This window comes from Puntigrus tetrazona, chromosome 6 (genome assembly GCF_018831695.1).
Source record: "Puntigrus tetrazona isolate hp1 chromosome 6, ASM1883169v1, whole genome shotgun sequence".
Classification (NCBI taxonomy): domain Eukaryota; kingdom Metazoa; phylum Chordata; class Actinopteri; order Cypriniformes; family Cyprinidae; genus Puntigrus; species Puntigrus tetrazona.
In genome coordinates this window covers 19,127,203-19,140,853 of record NC_056704.1, presented here as the reverse complement: position 1 = coordinate 19,140,853, position 13,651 = coordinate 19,127,203, and the positions used below count along the sequence as shown (strand labels likewise).

Genomic DNA, 13,651 nt, shown 5'->3' with positions numbered 1-13,651 from the left:
ACACCGATGTTCATTAAGAAACACATTAACACATATTATCTGTAACCAATGTGATACTGCCAGACTATTTTTAGCATTTTTACGCGTGTGTTCATTAGGCGCAGTATGAAGCGGAAGGCCAGTTTTACCTGTCCTTTTAATGGAAGCTGTACCATCACTAAAGATAACCGTCGCCACTGCCAGGCCTGCAGACTCAAGCGTTGCCTGGATATTGGCATGATGAAAGAGTGTGAGTTACTAGCCAGCTTGACACATCTCGGAACACTGATTACTGGGAGCCAAGATATACTTTGTTACATCACATTTTAATTATAGTTTAGATTTTATTTACCCTGCAGTCTCAAAAGCTTCCAAATGTCATTTTTGCGGCCTCGAAGGGCTTTGCAGGAATGGTATGCTGTTTGTAAGGTTGTTCCAAACAAAAGCAGGTAAGATGATCCAGTCACAAAAGGTCCAAAAAGGCTGTTGGAAAACTGATACTTAGAATAAGGAAGTAGTTTTATTATTTGTGAGCGCATGATCCTGAGTTGCAGCTCATTTTGAAAGTGAAAGGTACTTCAAATTATGGATTTCACAACGTTTGGTTGTTTTGAAGATTCGTCAGCGAAAAACATAGTTCTCATGCTGTTCTTTTTTTTTTTTTTTTTTTTTTTTTTTTTTTACAAGCATTGCATGCAGAGTCATAAAACACCAATAACTGATGCAAATGTTTTACTGACCCAACAATCATAATAGCTATAAACATGAATATTGCTTTAACCTTAAAAGTAAATAGCTTAATCGTTTAATTTAAAGAGGATGAAAATTAATAACAACAAAGCTTAAATTATTGGGGACAAGAAAAATAAATATCCACTAGATTTAGCTGCGATTAATGTGGTTACTTTTTATCGGGTTTTTCTACAAGTAAAATGATCTGATTGAATTGTTCTGTCTCTCATCAGTGTCTATGAGACTGAATTAAATTAAAGTTATTGATTAAACTCTATGTAACGATACTGAAGTAAATTATAATGAATTATGGTCATAATATAACACTGGAGAAAAACATGATATAAGTTTCTCATTTTTTAATCAGTATTTTACCTGTAATAAAATTATATTACATAGGCACAGTAATGATACTTATCTGTCTTTTACCTTCAGTTATACTGACAGATGAGGAAGTTCAGAGGAAAAAGGAGCTGATCCAAAGGAGAAAGGATGAGGAGGCGCAGAGGGAGGCGCAGAAGCCCCGCCTTTCAGAGGAGCAGCGCGGCATCATTGATATGCTCGTGGATGCACATCACAAAACCTATGACGATTCCTACTCCGACTTCTCACGCTTCAGAGTAAAAGATTCATCTGATTTTTTTTCTCTATTCTCTCCCTCTCTTCTTTATGCCATTCTTTTAGTTTTAGCCAGTTTTATGATGTTCTTGTGGAGTGGGCCTAAAAATAAAGAGGTTTTGGACACTTTAGTGATACAAAATGTTGCATGCAATCAGTTTTAATCCAAGAGGCATCTGTAAACAAATTATTCTAGAGCTTAGAGCTTAACCAACTTGTGTGAAAATGATTTTAAGTGATCGTGAAAGAAGCCTCAAAAGCTTAGTAAGGCTGTATTTAATTGATTAGAAATACAGTAAGACCAGAAATATTGCAACAATATTACTGCAAATTACTGTTTTATATTTTAATATATGAAATGTAATTTATTCATAAGATGTCTAAGCTTAATTTTCAGCAGCCACTACTGCAGTCTTCATGTCACGTGATCCTTCAGAAATCATTCTAATATTCTGATTTGGTGATCTTGAAATGTTTCTTAATATGTTGAAATGAGTTTTGTGGAAGCCATGTTACAGTTTTTCAAGAATTCTTTGAATAGGAAGTTCAAAAGAACAGCATTTTCTGCTGTTGATTAATTTACAGTATTGAAAAAAACCTCTTACTAATTTGCAAAAAGTCTGTTTTTAGCAGCTTTCAAATGTATTTTTTTTTTCATTGTGCATTCCAATTAATCTCAATCAAACTGCAGTTGGGTTATTTTGATATTTTAGGTAAAATGAAATGACTGAAAATACAGATAATTAACACAATAAAATGCACGATAACTCACTCAATAAAAACATGATTTTTGTAAATAAATTCTTCATATGATACTCAAAATGATTGCTATATGTCAAGTAAATCCCATTGTTGTGATATTTTGTTATATAATACAGAGACATTACTACATTTTTAATTGTCCAAATATTTTGTGAGTCCAGTTTTTCCGGTTTACTTGGACATACTTTGCTAATTTTTTCAGCGTGTTCATATGTTTATATGTGTGCGTTGTGTTGCAGCCTCCAGTTAGAGAGGGTCCAGTAACACGCAGTGCCAGCCGAGCCGCGTCCCTCCATTCACTATCAGACGCCTCCTCAGACTCCTTCAGCCATTCTCCAGGTGACACTCATGACACACATATGTATACATGCTCAACTAAAGCACACAAACACTCGTTTGTGCATAAATCACCTGTGAGGTTTCTTCTGAGAAATGTTTTTCAGCCCAGTGTGAGGCGTGGACAGGCGTGTGTGTTTGTGCGTTAGGGGGTTGTGTGTCTTATATGCACAGCAGGCTCCGTCCATCTCACCATGCCTGACGTCACAGGAGAGCCTCTCTAATGACAAACAGACTATTCACATGCGTACACACACACACACACACACACACACACACACACACACGCTCATCCTGGAAGCAGCAAGTTGTTTTTGTAACTTTAAATATGACATGTATTAAAAACTCTGTACTAGGGATGGGTGGTATGACCATAATCTTACACATAAGCGCACAATTGAAGTATGCAAGTATTATTATAATGTTTTTATGGATTTTTTTTTTTTTAAATCAATTAAATTTACCAGTTGGAAAACATTTTCGGAATCTTTTTTAATTAATCGTAAAGAGAGCTGCATTAATGTCTGCTCTCTTTGTATGTTTTGCAGTTGTTCTAATATCTTGGCAGTGTTTGCGTTTTAGGCAAAGTGTAAATAAGAGATTTATTCTGCTATGTTGACAGCTTTGTTTATTGTTATGAAGGCGTTTGCAGAGTGCAGAGCGCAGTACGCTGACAGTCAGTGAGGTTGTGCTGAGCTGCGGGCTCAACCTGTCACGTGTACCTGTGTAAACATGCACAGTGATTCTAGTGCAAGCATCAGTTAGCATTTATTTATTAAAAAAAACTTAATTCATGAATTTTGGATACTTCAAGAAAAATAAACAACATTGATTTTCCCCTTAATTGTGCAGCTGTAATACATGGCAGCACATTTAATGTACACAACATTTCTAAAAAAAATTTTTTTTCTCCTTTACAATATTTCTTTACGATTCACACAAATATTAAAAACATGTTGTTGTCTGGATGTGTTATATAAGGCTGTTGGCAGAATTTAGAACAGACACAAGGGGGAGATAAAGCTTGTGTTATAGTGGACACACTTATCGGCCAGTGTCTCAGAAATAATGTCTCTAGCCATTGATTCTGAATTTTATTTGCCTTGGCAGCATTTTCATTGGCCACAAAGAACTACAGGAAAAATAAAGAATTGCAATTCTTTTTTGGCATCTGTTTGGAAGCATTATTCTGTTTTTTTTTTACCTTGTCTTTCTCTCCCTGTCTTTTCACATCTGTAGAGTCCGGAGATCGTAAGATGAATCTGAGCAGTCTGTTGATGATGTATCAGGAGCAGGGTTTGAGCTCCAGTCCAGACTCAAAGGAGGATGAGGGCACCAGTCTTTCCATGCTTCCTCACCTGGCTGACCTGGTTTCCTACAGCATTCAGAAGGTCATCGGCTTTGCCAAGATGATTCCTGGCTTCAGGTAGAATTTTGTGTGTTTGTGTGTGTCAGGCAAAATTTAAGAACTGTCTTTTTTTGCAACAACACTTTTTTGCTTTTTTTACTGAAGTAATTTGATTTAATAATGTATGTTTTGAATTCAATATTTTTATTCAATTAGAGCATTCTGCCAAATGATATGCCTATGTTCCGTTCAGTTGAGTGGAGCACAACCATGATATTCTTGAGTATATTCAACCATGAGTTCTTTAAGTAATAATAATAATTCACCCAAAAATGAAAACTTGCAGTTCCTCTTCATAAATGTAGAAAACTTGCCCTCAGGCCATCCAAGATGTAGGTGATTTTTTTTTTTGAAGAAGAAGATTTTTAGCTGAAACCGCTGCCTTTACCGCTGATTAAGACTAGGTTATTTTCACTTTATATACTTTAGACAAGTAAACTATATTTTGCATTTCATTATCGAGTGCTTTAATAATATAAAACCACATACATTGTCAATACCTAATTACAGATAAACAGTCGCGTAAATCCTAAATGGACGGAGGGTGAGTAAGCTACCAGCAAATGTTAACTTTTTAGGCTAATTATCCCTTTAATATCACAGATCCTCAGACTAAAATTTTCCATTTTAGTGGTTTGTTTGTAGAAATGTCCATCTTTTTCCCAACAGGCTACTGTTGACATGACTATCATCTATTTAATTTCCTCAGGAACATAAAAATAGGTTTGACCTTACAGATTATCGCTCTCAGTACATGTTTCTTTTCTGCCTTTGTGCATTTCCATGTATTTCCCAGCTTCCTCAGAATGTGCGTACATACATATGCATTACGGACCGCATGTTGCTGTGGTAACCATAGGAGTGTCGTGTTATCCTCGCTGAATGCACCCACTCCCTCTACATCTGCCATTCACAGAATCCAGCATGAGCCAACATTTGACGTGTGTGTGTTTGTGTGTGTGTTTGTGTGTCTCAGAGAGCTGACAGCTGAAGATCAGATTGCTTTGCTCAAGTCCAGTGCTATAGAAGTCATCATGCTCAGGTCCAACCAGTCTTTCAGTCTGGAGGATATGAGCTGGAGCTGTGGAGGACCCGACTTTAAATACTGTGTCAATGATGTCACAAAAGGTACACGCAAACAGATATAAATTGTTTCATGTGTCGACGTGCAGTGGTTTTGGTTTTGTTTCCTAGAACTAAATTTCAAATTGTTATGAAAGGGGTTATATGATGCTATTTTAAAGATGTAATGTAAAGAAACAGTACAATATTGTAACTCCTATGTCCCGCCTCTCTCAAACGCATCATTTCCTAAAGACCCTCCTTCCGACAAGCACTGTCTGCTCCGATTGACCAGATGATACAGTGCATTGTGATTGGACAAACGCTACAGGCTTGCATCTGAAATGCAACGCCCCTTAAGATAATCATATTTCAGGCATAGATCAGTTTTTAAATTAAATGTAGGCAGTTAATAATGTCCTTAATAGATTTACATTAGTTTAAGCACAAAAGAGGAACAGACTCATGTGACAAGACTCGTTTGTATTTGCAGTACACATGCCATGATTGACTGGCAATTTCACACGGAATGAGCTGCGCTATGAAACCCATTGATTTCAATGGCTACTGCTGCTCGAGCGCACAACTCCATATTTGAACAGTCAATATCAAATACTTAAAGGAACACTCGAAGCTAATTTTCCAACTCCCCAGGAGTTAAACTGTTGAGTTCTTCCATTTTTGAATCCATTCTGCTGTTAGCACTTTTAACTTTTACTACAGTTTTAAATAGGAAAAAAATGGAAACTCTTTGGTCATTTTTGAGCGGGAGACACTAACGGTATAATCAGATTCACTGATCTATGGGGGCTTGGATTTTCAAAACAACATATTGTTACTTACAGTTGCTGATTCAGAAGTGCCAGATTGTCAGAGCAAAGATGGAATTGTTCAGATTTTTTAGATATAGCCTTTGCACATCCCTTTGTATTCTCCTAGGTTAACAAAACTGACGTCCATTAAATGCTTTCCACAAATTTGAACATGGGTTGTGCCGTTCTGTTGTAAGTAATCCTAATGATTCCTAACTGCGTCTACTTTCAGAAAGCCAAATAAAGTGCTTTTGCTTTGGTACAGAAACACACAGTTTCTCCTGACACGGCTGCATCAACACTAATGCGTTACTGAAACAATGCCTTCTTTCTTTCCCTGACTATTTGGGCTGCATTATGCAAATATTAACACTACTTGAAGCAGCGAAGTGGGGGCGTGTTTAATTGAGCTGTTTTAGGGGGCTGTGGTTGAGTCTTAACTTTGAGACTTTAGACTTTGCAACTTCAGGAAATTTATCTTTGCCCTAATAGTTTGTAACACCACAAAGAGAAAGGAAAACTTGAAATGGCATCATATATCCTTTAATTGAAATAGTCGAAATAAAAAAAAAAACTACAATGATAAATGTTGCCTTGGCAACTAAATAAAAAAAATGTTCGATGTATTAAAAAAATAGTAAAACTAAAACTGAAATAAAGTCAAGTAAAACAAAGTTGAATCTAAAACCCAACAAAACTACAAAGCAAAATTACTAAAATGAAATTGTAAGTATAAAGAGAGAATTCAAAATACTGATAATTTATATAATATCACATAAACATACAATACAATACAATACACACAACACTGAATAGTTGCATATTTATTGAAGGTATATCAAAATGAGATTTCTTTTGCATTTTATTTTGTCAACAGAGGGTTTGATGATTTTGTGTATGGTGAATGTTTTATTTTCTCAAAGTAATTTTACTTTCTGTCCCAGTCTTTTATGCATGGAACCCGATGTACACAAAATAAAAAATGTTACTATTCACATCTTTGCTTTGGATAACAAAATATCACATTTTGTTTCATAAGAATATAATATTTGTCATGCATTACTAAGAACTAATAATATATAAATAAAATTGTGTGTGGTTAATGTGGTCATACATTTAAATGTATGAACTATATATCTACAAATTACCATTGGAAATGAATATGAAAAATATAGTACATCAGTACATGAAAATACTTTTGTTTCAAATTGGTTAAATTAATTATTAAGTTAATATTATAATATATAAAAATTACAAAACAATATATAATCACTATTATCTATCAAAATTAAATCCTCTGGATGTTGTGTGTGTTTGTTGGAACAGCTGGACACACTCTGGAGCTGTTGGAGCCTCTGGTGAAGTTTCAGGTGGGCTTGAAAAAGCTCAACCTACATGAGGAGGAACATGTGCTGCTGATGGCCATTTGCCTGCTTTCTCCAGGTCGGCTTTCATCTGCCTTGTGCGCTAAGCATTAGACAGATTGAGACTTCATACACGCAAACGGGAATCTCACTTGTCGGTGTTTGTCTGTTTGTAGACCGGCCCGGAGTGCAGGACCATGAGCGAGTGGAAGCATTGCAGGACAGAATATCTGAGGTCCTGCAGGCGTATATCCGTGCGCATCACCCGGGGGGGCGTCTGCTCTACGCTAAGATGATCCAGAAGCTGGCTGACCTCCGCAGCCTGAACGAAGAGCACTCCAAACAGTACCGCTCCCTCTCTTTCCAGCCCGAACACAGCATGCAGCTGACCCCTCTGGTGCTGGAGGTCTTCGGCGGACAGGTCACTTAGCAACTTTACCCGAATCGCATCAAGACGTGCGGGGTCAAACGGCGTGACCCGGAGGGTTGTGGAGTGAATGTATGGACAATCACCTTAAACCGCATACAGAGTTTCCAGGACGAAGTTTGTGAGTGTTGTGTGTGTGTGTGTGTGTAAGTGTATCCCTCATCATTTACAGATCGGCTAGGGAGTGCCATAGATGTTTCCGTTTGTTTGTATGTAAGGAGGACATTCTTATAAGAATGTAATATGGTCACGGTGTTTTTCACTGTGGCAACTCGATACAGTACATTTTACTGTATTATCAATAGCCAACAGTATTACTCTGCATGTGTAGTATGAGCGTGTGAGTGTGTGTGTGGTCCTGTTCTAAACCTCTGCATGGTCCCCAAAGCGCTGTCCACTACTGCTGATGTCCTGTCTCTTCACCTCCTGCCTTTAAATGCACAGGGTTAAAAGTACTAATGCAAGCACACAGCTCTAACTCCACCCCCTCGCCTCGCCACTTAACCAATCAAACGGCAGCTCCGCCTCCCTTTCCTCTGGCTCCAGAGCTCTGATAGGTTGCTGAACAATGGCTGTCTTCTCTACTGTTATTTGCCTGTGCTGTGATTGGCCAATAACCTGACGCCTCTGCAAAGTGGTCAGTGCAGCATTAGCGCTCACCACTCAGCTAACCTGTAAATAAGACTCAGTATCTATATTCGTACCTTTTCAAATCAGTGTAAATAGAGTTTGATATAAGCGCTTCTTGTGGCTAATGGTAGAATTTAGCAGAGGGAGACCCTGCAGCCCTGGCTCGTTATGAGGAATATGTAAAGGAAGACTGGTTGAACTGTGTGTTTATGCAGACATAAAGGAATCATGGATTATGTTTTCAAGAACCGAGATCATTTGCTCCCTTCTTCACGATGTTGTGAAGTGCTATAGGTTACATATTTCTCAACTCTTGCATTCCATCATTTTTGTTTTTTCTTGGAAACACTTTTTTTTCAGATTAGTTCAACTAATTACATTTTACCCTAAGAATTTATCACGCTTCGTTACCTATCACGGGAAAAAAAACTGTAAATGCATTTTATCATGGACTAATCTTTTTTTTATTATTAATAGTACATTTTACATAAGGGTTATACAGCTAAAATATACAAGCCTGGGTCATATTTCAGCCCAAAATAAAACAACATCTCCCTGGTTGTTATTTTGATTACTCTAATATGATAATATCATTCATATTAGACTTATGCATTATTAAATCATATACATTTTCTCTTCAAACTCAAAAATGTATTCTTAATAAAGAAAAATGATTGGAACAAAAATATATATACGTTTTGGAGTGAACTATGACCCGGGTATTTTTGGGAGGTTTTGTATTGCTTTGATTTGAGAATGAAACAAACCCTTTATTTCTCTCATTTTAAAAATAACTAAAAGCAGCGTACTGGGTTATTTATTAATTTGTAACCACAGTAACTGCAACGTTACATGCTACCTGGTTATGTTTCTTCTAAGCATATTTTAATTATAGTATAACATAACACATTCTTGTCTTAGCTGTTTTAAAGTATCATTTAGATAATGACATTTTGTACCATGTCAACCATGGTATAGACTTTTTTTTTTTTTTTTTTTTTTTTTTTTTGTATAGACTTTTTTTTTTTTTTTTTTCTTTGGACACCATGTTATGGTCACACTAGCCACTTCCTGCATTGTGTCCTCTAAACCAAACACACCTGCCTTAGCTTGGCCTCAACTGTTCACAGTTTTTCATTTAATTGACATTTTTATGCTTTTTAAGTATATAAGACTCCCTTTCTCCACTGTGTATAATATCTGTAAGTGATATTTGCGAGACTGTCGTCAAGGGCTCCTTGAGTCGCATTAGAGGGCGGATGCTTACAGAGCGCTATCTCTATTATATATATATATATATATATATATATATATATATATATATATATATATATATATATAAAATAATCTCCTGTTTCTCTTTTTTTCCATTTTATTAAGTCTGATTCGTACGAATCTTCTCAGTCAGGGCTCAGGGTCATTAGAAAAAACTTTTCTGTGGTATGAGAGTTAATCATAGTTAATGAAGATTGTCTGTAGGTGTGAGTTTGGTGTCGGAACTGGGTCGACGATTTAATGGTCTTGTAAGCTGAATTTAACTACCTGGAAACTGCGGTCGCTCGGAAGGGCGAGCGTAGTGCGTGTGTGTCTGTGTAAGCGTTTATGAAATGAGGGCAATGTATAGCATTTATCTATACACCAAGTATATTCATATATGATTGGGTGTCTCATATTCGGCCCAGCCTTGATGGGGAATGTGTGTTTGTGTGGGAAGGAGAAAGAGTGAGAAGGTTATCGTTTCCTCAGTATATTACTATTAAATAACTTAGTCATGGCACTTAAGATTTAATGATATGGAAGGTTTGCTATATATCTATGAGTATTACTTTGCAAATGTAAAAGATTAAAATATTTTCTTGTAGACTAGTTTTGATATTCTGGTATCAGTGTACAGGTGGCGGCACAGGGCAGAGGGTTGTGTGTGTATGTGTGGGTAGGTATTCAAATATAGGAAAATACGACAGAATGCTAACCTCTTGCCCAGTGCGGGCATATACATACATATACACACACACACACACACACACACACACACACACACACACACACACACTCATATATATATATATATATATATATATATATATATATATATATATATATATATATGTATATGTGTGCAATTTCTTTCATGATCTTATTGCTCTCTCTTTCAACTGTATTTTATCGTCTTCATGCCTTCTCTCTATACTAAGCTGCTCAGTACATTGTGGGATGAGGGTGTACACTCAATTTTAAACTGGAAAACTATGAAATCTTCCAGTCTTGAGCGTTTTTGTAATTATTCACTTACTTGTTTCGTTCTGATTTCGTGATGAACAAGTGAGAATATCCCTGCAGCACTTACCATAAATGTAGATCAGACAAACCGGGACAATATGTCATGTCTAAACAGTTGCAAAATATACAATATGCATGGTGATGATGATGATGATGATGATGGCGAGACATGAGAAAGACGAAGATGAAATTGATGTTGGTCTCTTTTCCGAGTCCAAAATGTAACCATAACAAACTACCTCTCTGGGGAACAGACACATTTGATTTGTATTTTTTTATGATTCATGTTTGTATTTATTGCTGTGCAGTGGCTCACATGGACAACCCAGTACCTCATGTATGAATATCACTTAACAACAAAGACGCCTTAACAGCTGTTTTATCAGATTTTTTTAAACTATTATTATCTGTGTGTACAGTATTTGTATCTTTAGCTTTCTTTGACACGTTGAAACATTCACATACAAGGACAGAAAGACAAACAAGAACACACACCTCCACAAGAGAGCTGATAGCTGTTAAGGCGTGGTCACTTCCATGATTGACAGTGTTCAGTTGCTGCTGGGATTGGTTGGCCATCCTCAGGCCCTTCCCCTTCTTTATTCTGACTGCTCAGTTGGATTTTGCTGCTCTGCAAAAATAATTACACAAAACCTGTCAGAGCACGGCCTTCTCTCTTTTTCCTCTTTTTTTAAACGGTGACATGTCGAGCGGACATCATCTACTCTGCAATCACACTTGCTCAAACTTTACCTCGTACAAAAAACACATATACGCTCTACAGTCAATACCTCAAGCCAGGTCAATCCTAAAATGGAGTAGATGATGGATTGCAATTGATGACAGAGTTGTCCGTAACAAAGAGGAAACCAAGAGAGAGACGTACTCTTTACCTCTCCTCTTCTGTCTTGGCACCATTGGACAGGAGATCAATAGGAAGTTTGTGGCACTAAATGGCTCATAAGTGCAGAAGCACTTCTGTCTCTGAGTGAATGGGTACCATAAGGAAAACTGTAATACAAATGCTAGCTGTTTACAGGCTAACGGTAGTATGCCTGCTCACCAGGACAAAACCAGTTGAATATGACCATTCATGAAACGGTTAAAAAAACGCCTGTTTTGTTTTCTCTTTTTTTTTTTTCTTTTTTACATCATATTGTAAATTCATGTTCCTGATTTCATGTAATATTGGTCAAATGTTTTACAAATCAATAAAAGAATATAATAATAAACACTGGGTACTCTGATTTTCTTTGGTGGGGTCATCCTGTTAATCTAGAGAAATTATTTATTGACAAAAAAATGTTAATATCGAAAATAGCTGCATGTGATTGATAATAAATAAGCATCTTAATGGTCAAAATTAAAAATACATTTCTACATGGCTGAATTATAGTAAATTTTGCCTAGGTATTTTATATATTTCTGTGATATGGTTTTCCACGATATATTACTGTAATATAGTTTTCCATTAAAAAGCATAAAGTGTATAATGTGTACGTTCTATATGACAACTTTATTGATAATTCTAATTAGAAAGGTAAATTATACCAAACATGCATGAATGTATCTTGAATATAAAGAATAACATTGCATGATTTCTCTTACAGTAAAATATGGATGCCTGAGAGTCACAATGGGTTATGAGAGATTAATTTAAGTTGTAAAACGTGTATAGAACGCAAAGCTGTCAGAAATACGCACCATAGTTTATAAACTTTTTATGTACATTAATTTGCATAGATATGAGGGTAAGACCATCGAGTTCACGTTCATACTAAATAAATCAACGAATAAGCACATTTGCATTTTTTTATTTATTCGAATCGTTTCTTTTAGTGTTTTGCCTTTTCACAGAACAAACAGGACAGTTGCATTCTATTTTTCTGGTCACTAGATGGAGGTGTTACACTGAGGAAGTCGGCCTGTGGGACAGAGTGTCAGAGTGTGCTAAACTAAGTTACTTTTTAACTTCTCATTTTGAACCTCAAAGTGAACAACGATGTCATCTTGAAACGGTCAGGATGATGCTTCAGTGTGCTCACTGTGCACAGTAATAATCTTCATTGTTTGCCATGCCATATTTATTATGTGTGGATTTATTTTTTTTGAAACTTACTGCTGAATTTTTTTTATTTTTATTTAAATGGAAATGAAGTGTCGTTCAAAAATGAAAGGCTTTAAGGCCTGCTCAGTTAAACTTAGCTGCCATAATTTGCATATTTTTCAATATACCAAAATCCATAATCTATGTACTCTCATTTAGTATCGAATGTGTTATTTAAATAATTATTTTGGAGCCTTTAATCTGTTTTATAAACGCAAGGCCTATACACTTAATAAGTGTTAGTCACTAGTATAAGTTTTAATTTGGAGCTTTATGTTATCTGAAAAACGCAGAATTTATGGTACGCTAAATCATATGAAACTCCTTTGAAAGAGATTGTTACAGACCGAAAATTCAGTAAACTATGGCTGACACTTATATCAACGATGTATAACTGTAATTAGCAACATTTGACGTGTTCACGTTTGGTCATCCAAATGTGCATAATTAATACTTCCCTGTCATATATAGATACAGAGTATGTCAGAAAATCGCACACTGTCAATGTAGGCTGCTACATTTAGTTTGAAAGGTATGTTCTATGTAGTTCTAGTATGAATATGGGTGGTTTAAATGAAATTCGAATGTGTCTCTTCAATGTCATTACAGCTCCTCCACGTGGCAGTGATAGATCTCATCTTCTGAGCACCTCTCAGATATCAAGAGCAGACGCTTTTTTTTTTCAGCAGAGTACTCCAACTCATTGTGGTGAGTGTGTGTCTGTGTGTGTGTGTGTGTGTGTGTGTGTGTGTGTGTGTGTGTGTGTGTGTGTGTGTGAGGAGAGAATAGTTTATCAGGGTGCACACTCACAGGACGATCGTTAGCAGAGCGTAGGTTGATTTTCGTTGCCATGCGGGGAACAGGAGATAAGAGGTGCTTTGTGCCACAGAGTAGATGGTAGGTTGTTACCCCAAACCCAGAAAGAAAGGGAGGGAAGGCTGACCCGAGGTCAGTGGAGCTGTGTGTTGAATGGTAGATTTGACCCCAGGAAACTTAAAACGGTCTCCAAAATCAGAGACAGGCCTTCATTATACCTCTTCATCTGTTGCTTGCGTTTTCGCGTAGAAGCCCTGTATCATCAAAGCTAAATAAGACCTTGAAGAGCCTTTATAATAGTTGTCAGAACATTGGTGT

At 36.5% G+C, this 13,651-nt stretch overlaps 1 protein-coding gene across 3 annotated transcripts in view; it reads left to right on the top strand.

Moving 5' to 3' along the window:
* Nucleotides 1-13,651, top strand: part of vdrb (vitamin D receptor b) — a 34,671-nt gene that overhangs the window by 8,878 nt on the left and 12,142 nt on the right. For 2 of the 3 annotated variants that reach the window (XM_043242380.1, XM_043242378.1), the window contains 7 exons: nt 99-229; nt 1,147-1,331; nt 2,331-2,430; nt 3,667-3,853; nt 4,812-4,963; nt 7,036-7,152; nt 7,250-11,642. In XM_043242380.1, the coding sequence (XP_043098315.1) occupies nt 99-229; nt 1,147-1,331; nt 2,331-2,430; nt 3,667-3,853; nt 4,812-4,963; nt 7,036-7,152; nt 7,250-7,503 (1,126 nt within the window). In that variant the 3' untranslated portion in view covers nt 7,504-11,642. Of the gene's footprint in view, nt 1-98; nt 230-1,146; nt 1,332-2,330; nt 2,431-3,666; nt 3,854-4,811; nt 4,964-7,035; nt 7,153-7,249; nt 11,643-13,651 lie in introns of those variants that run through there. The other variant, XR_006251201.1, reaches the window with a different exon arrangement.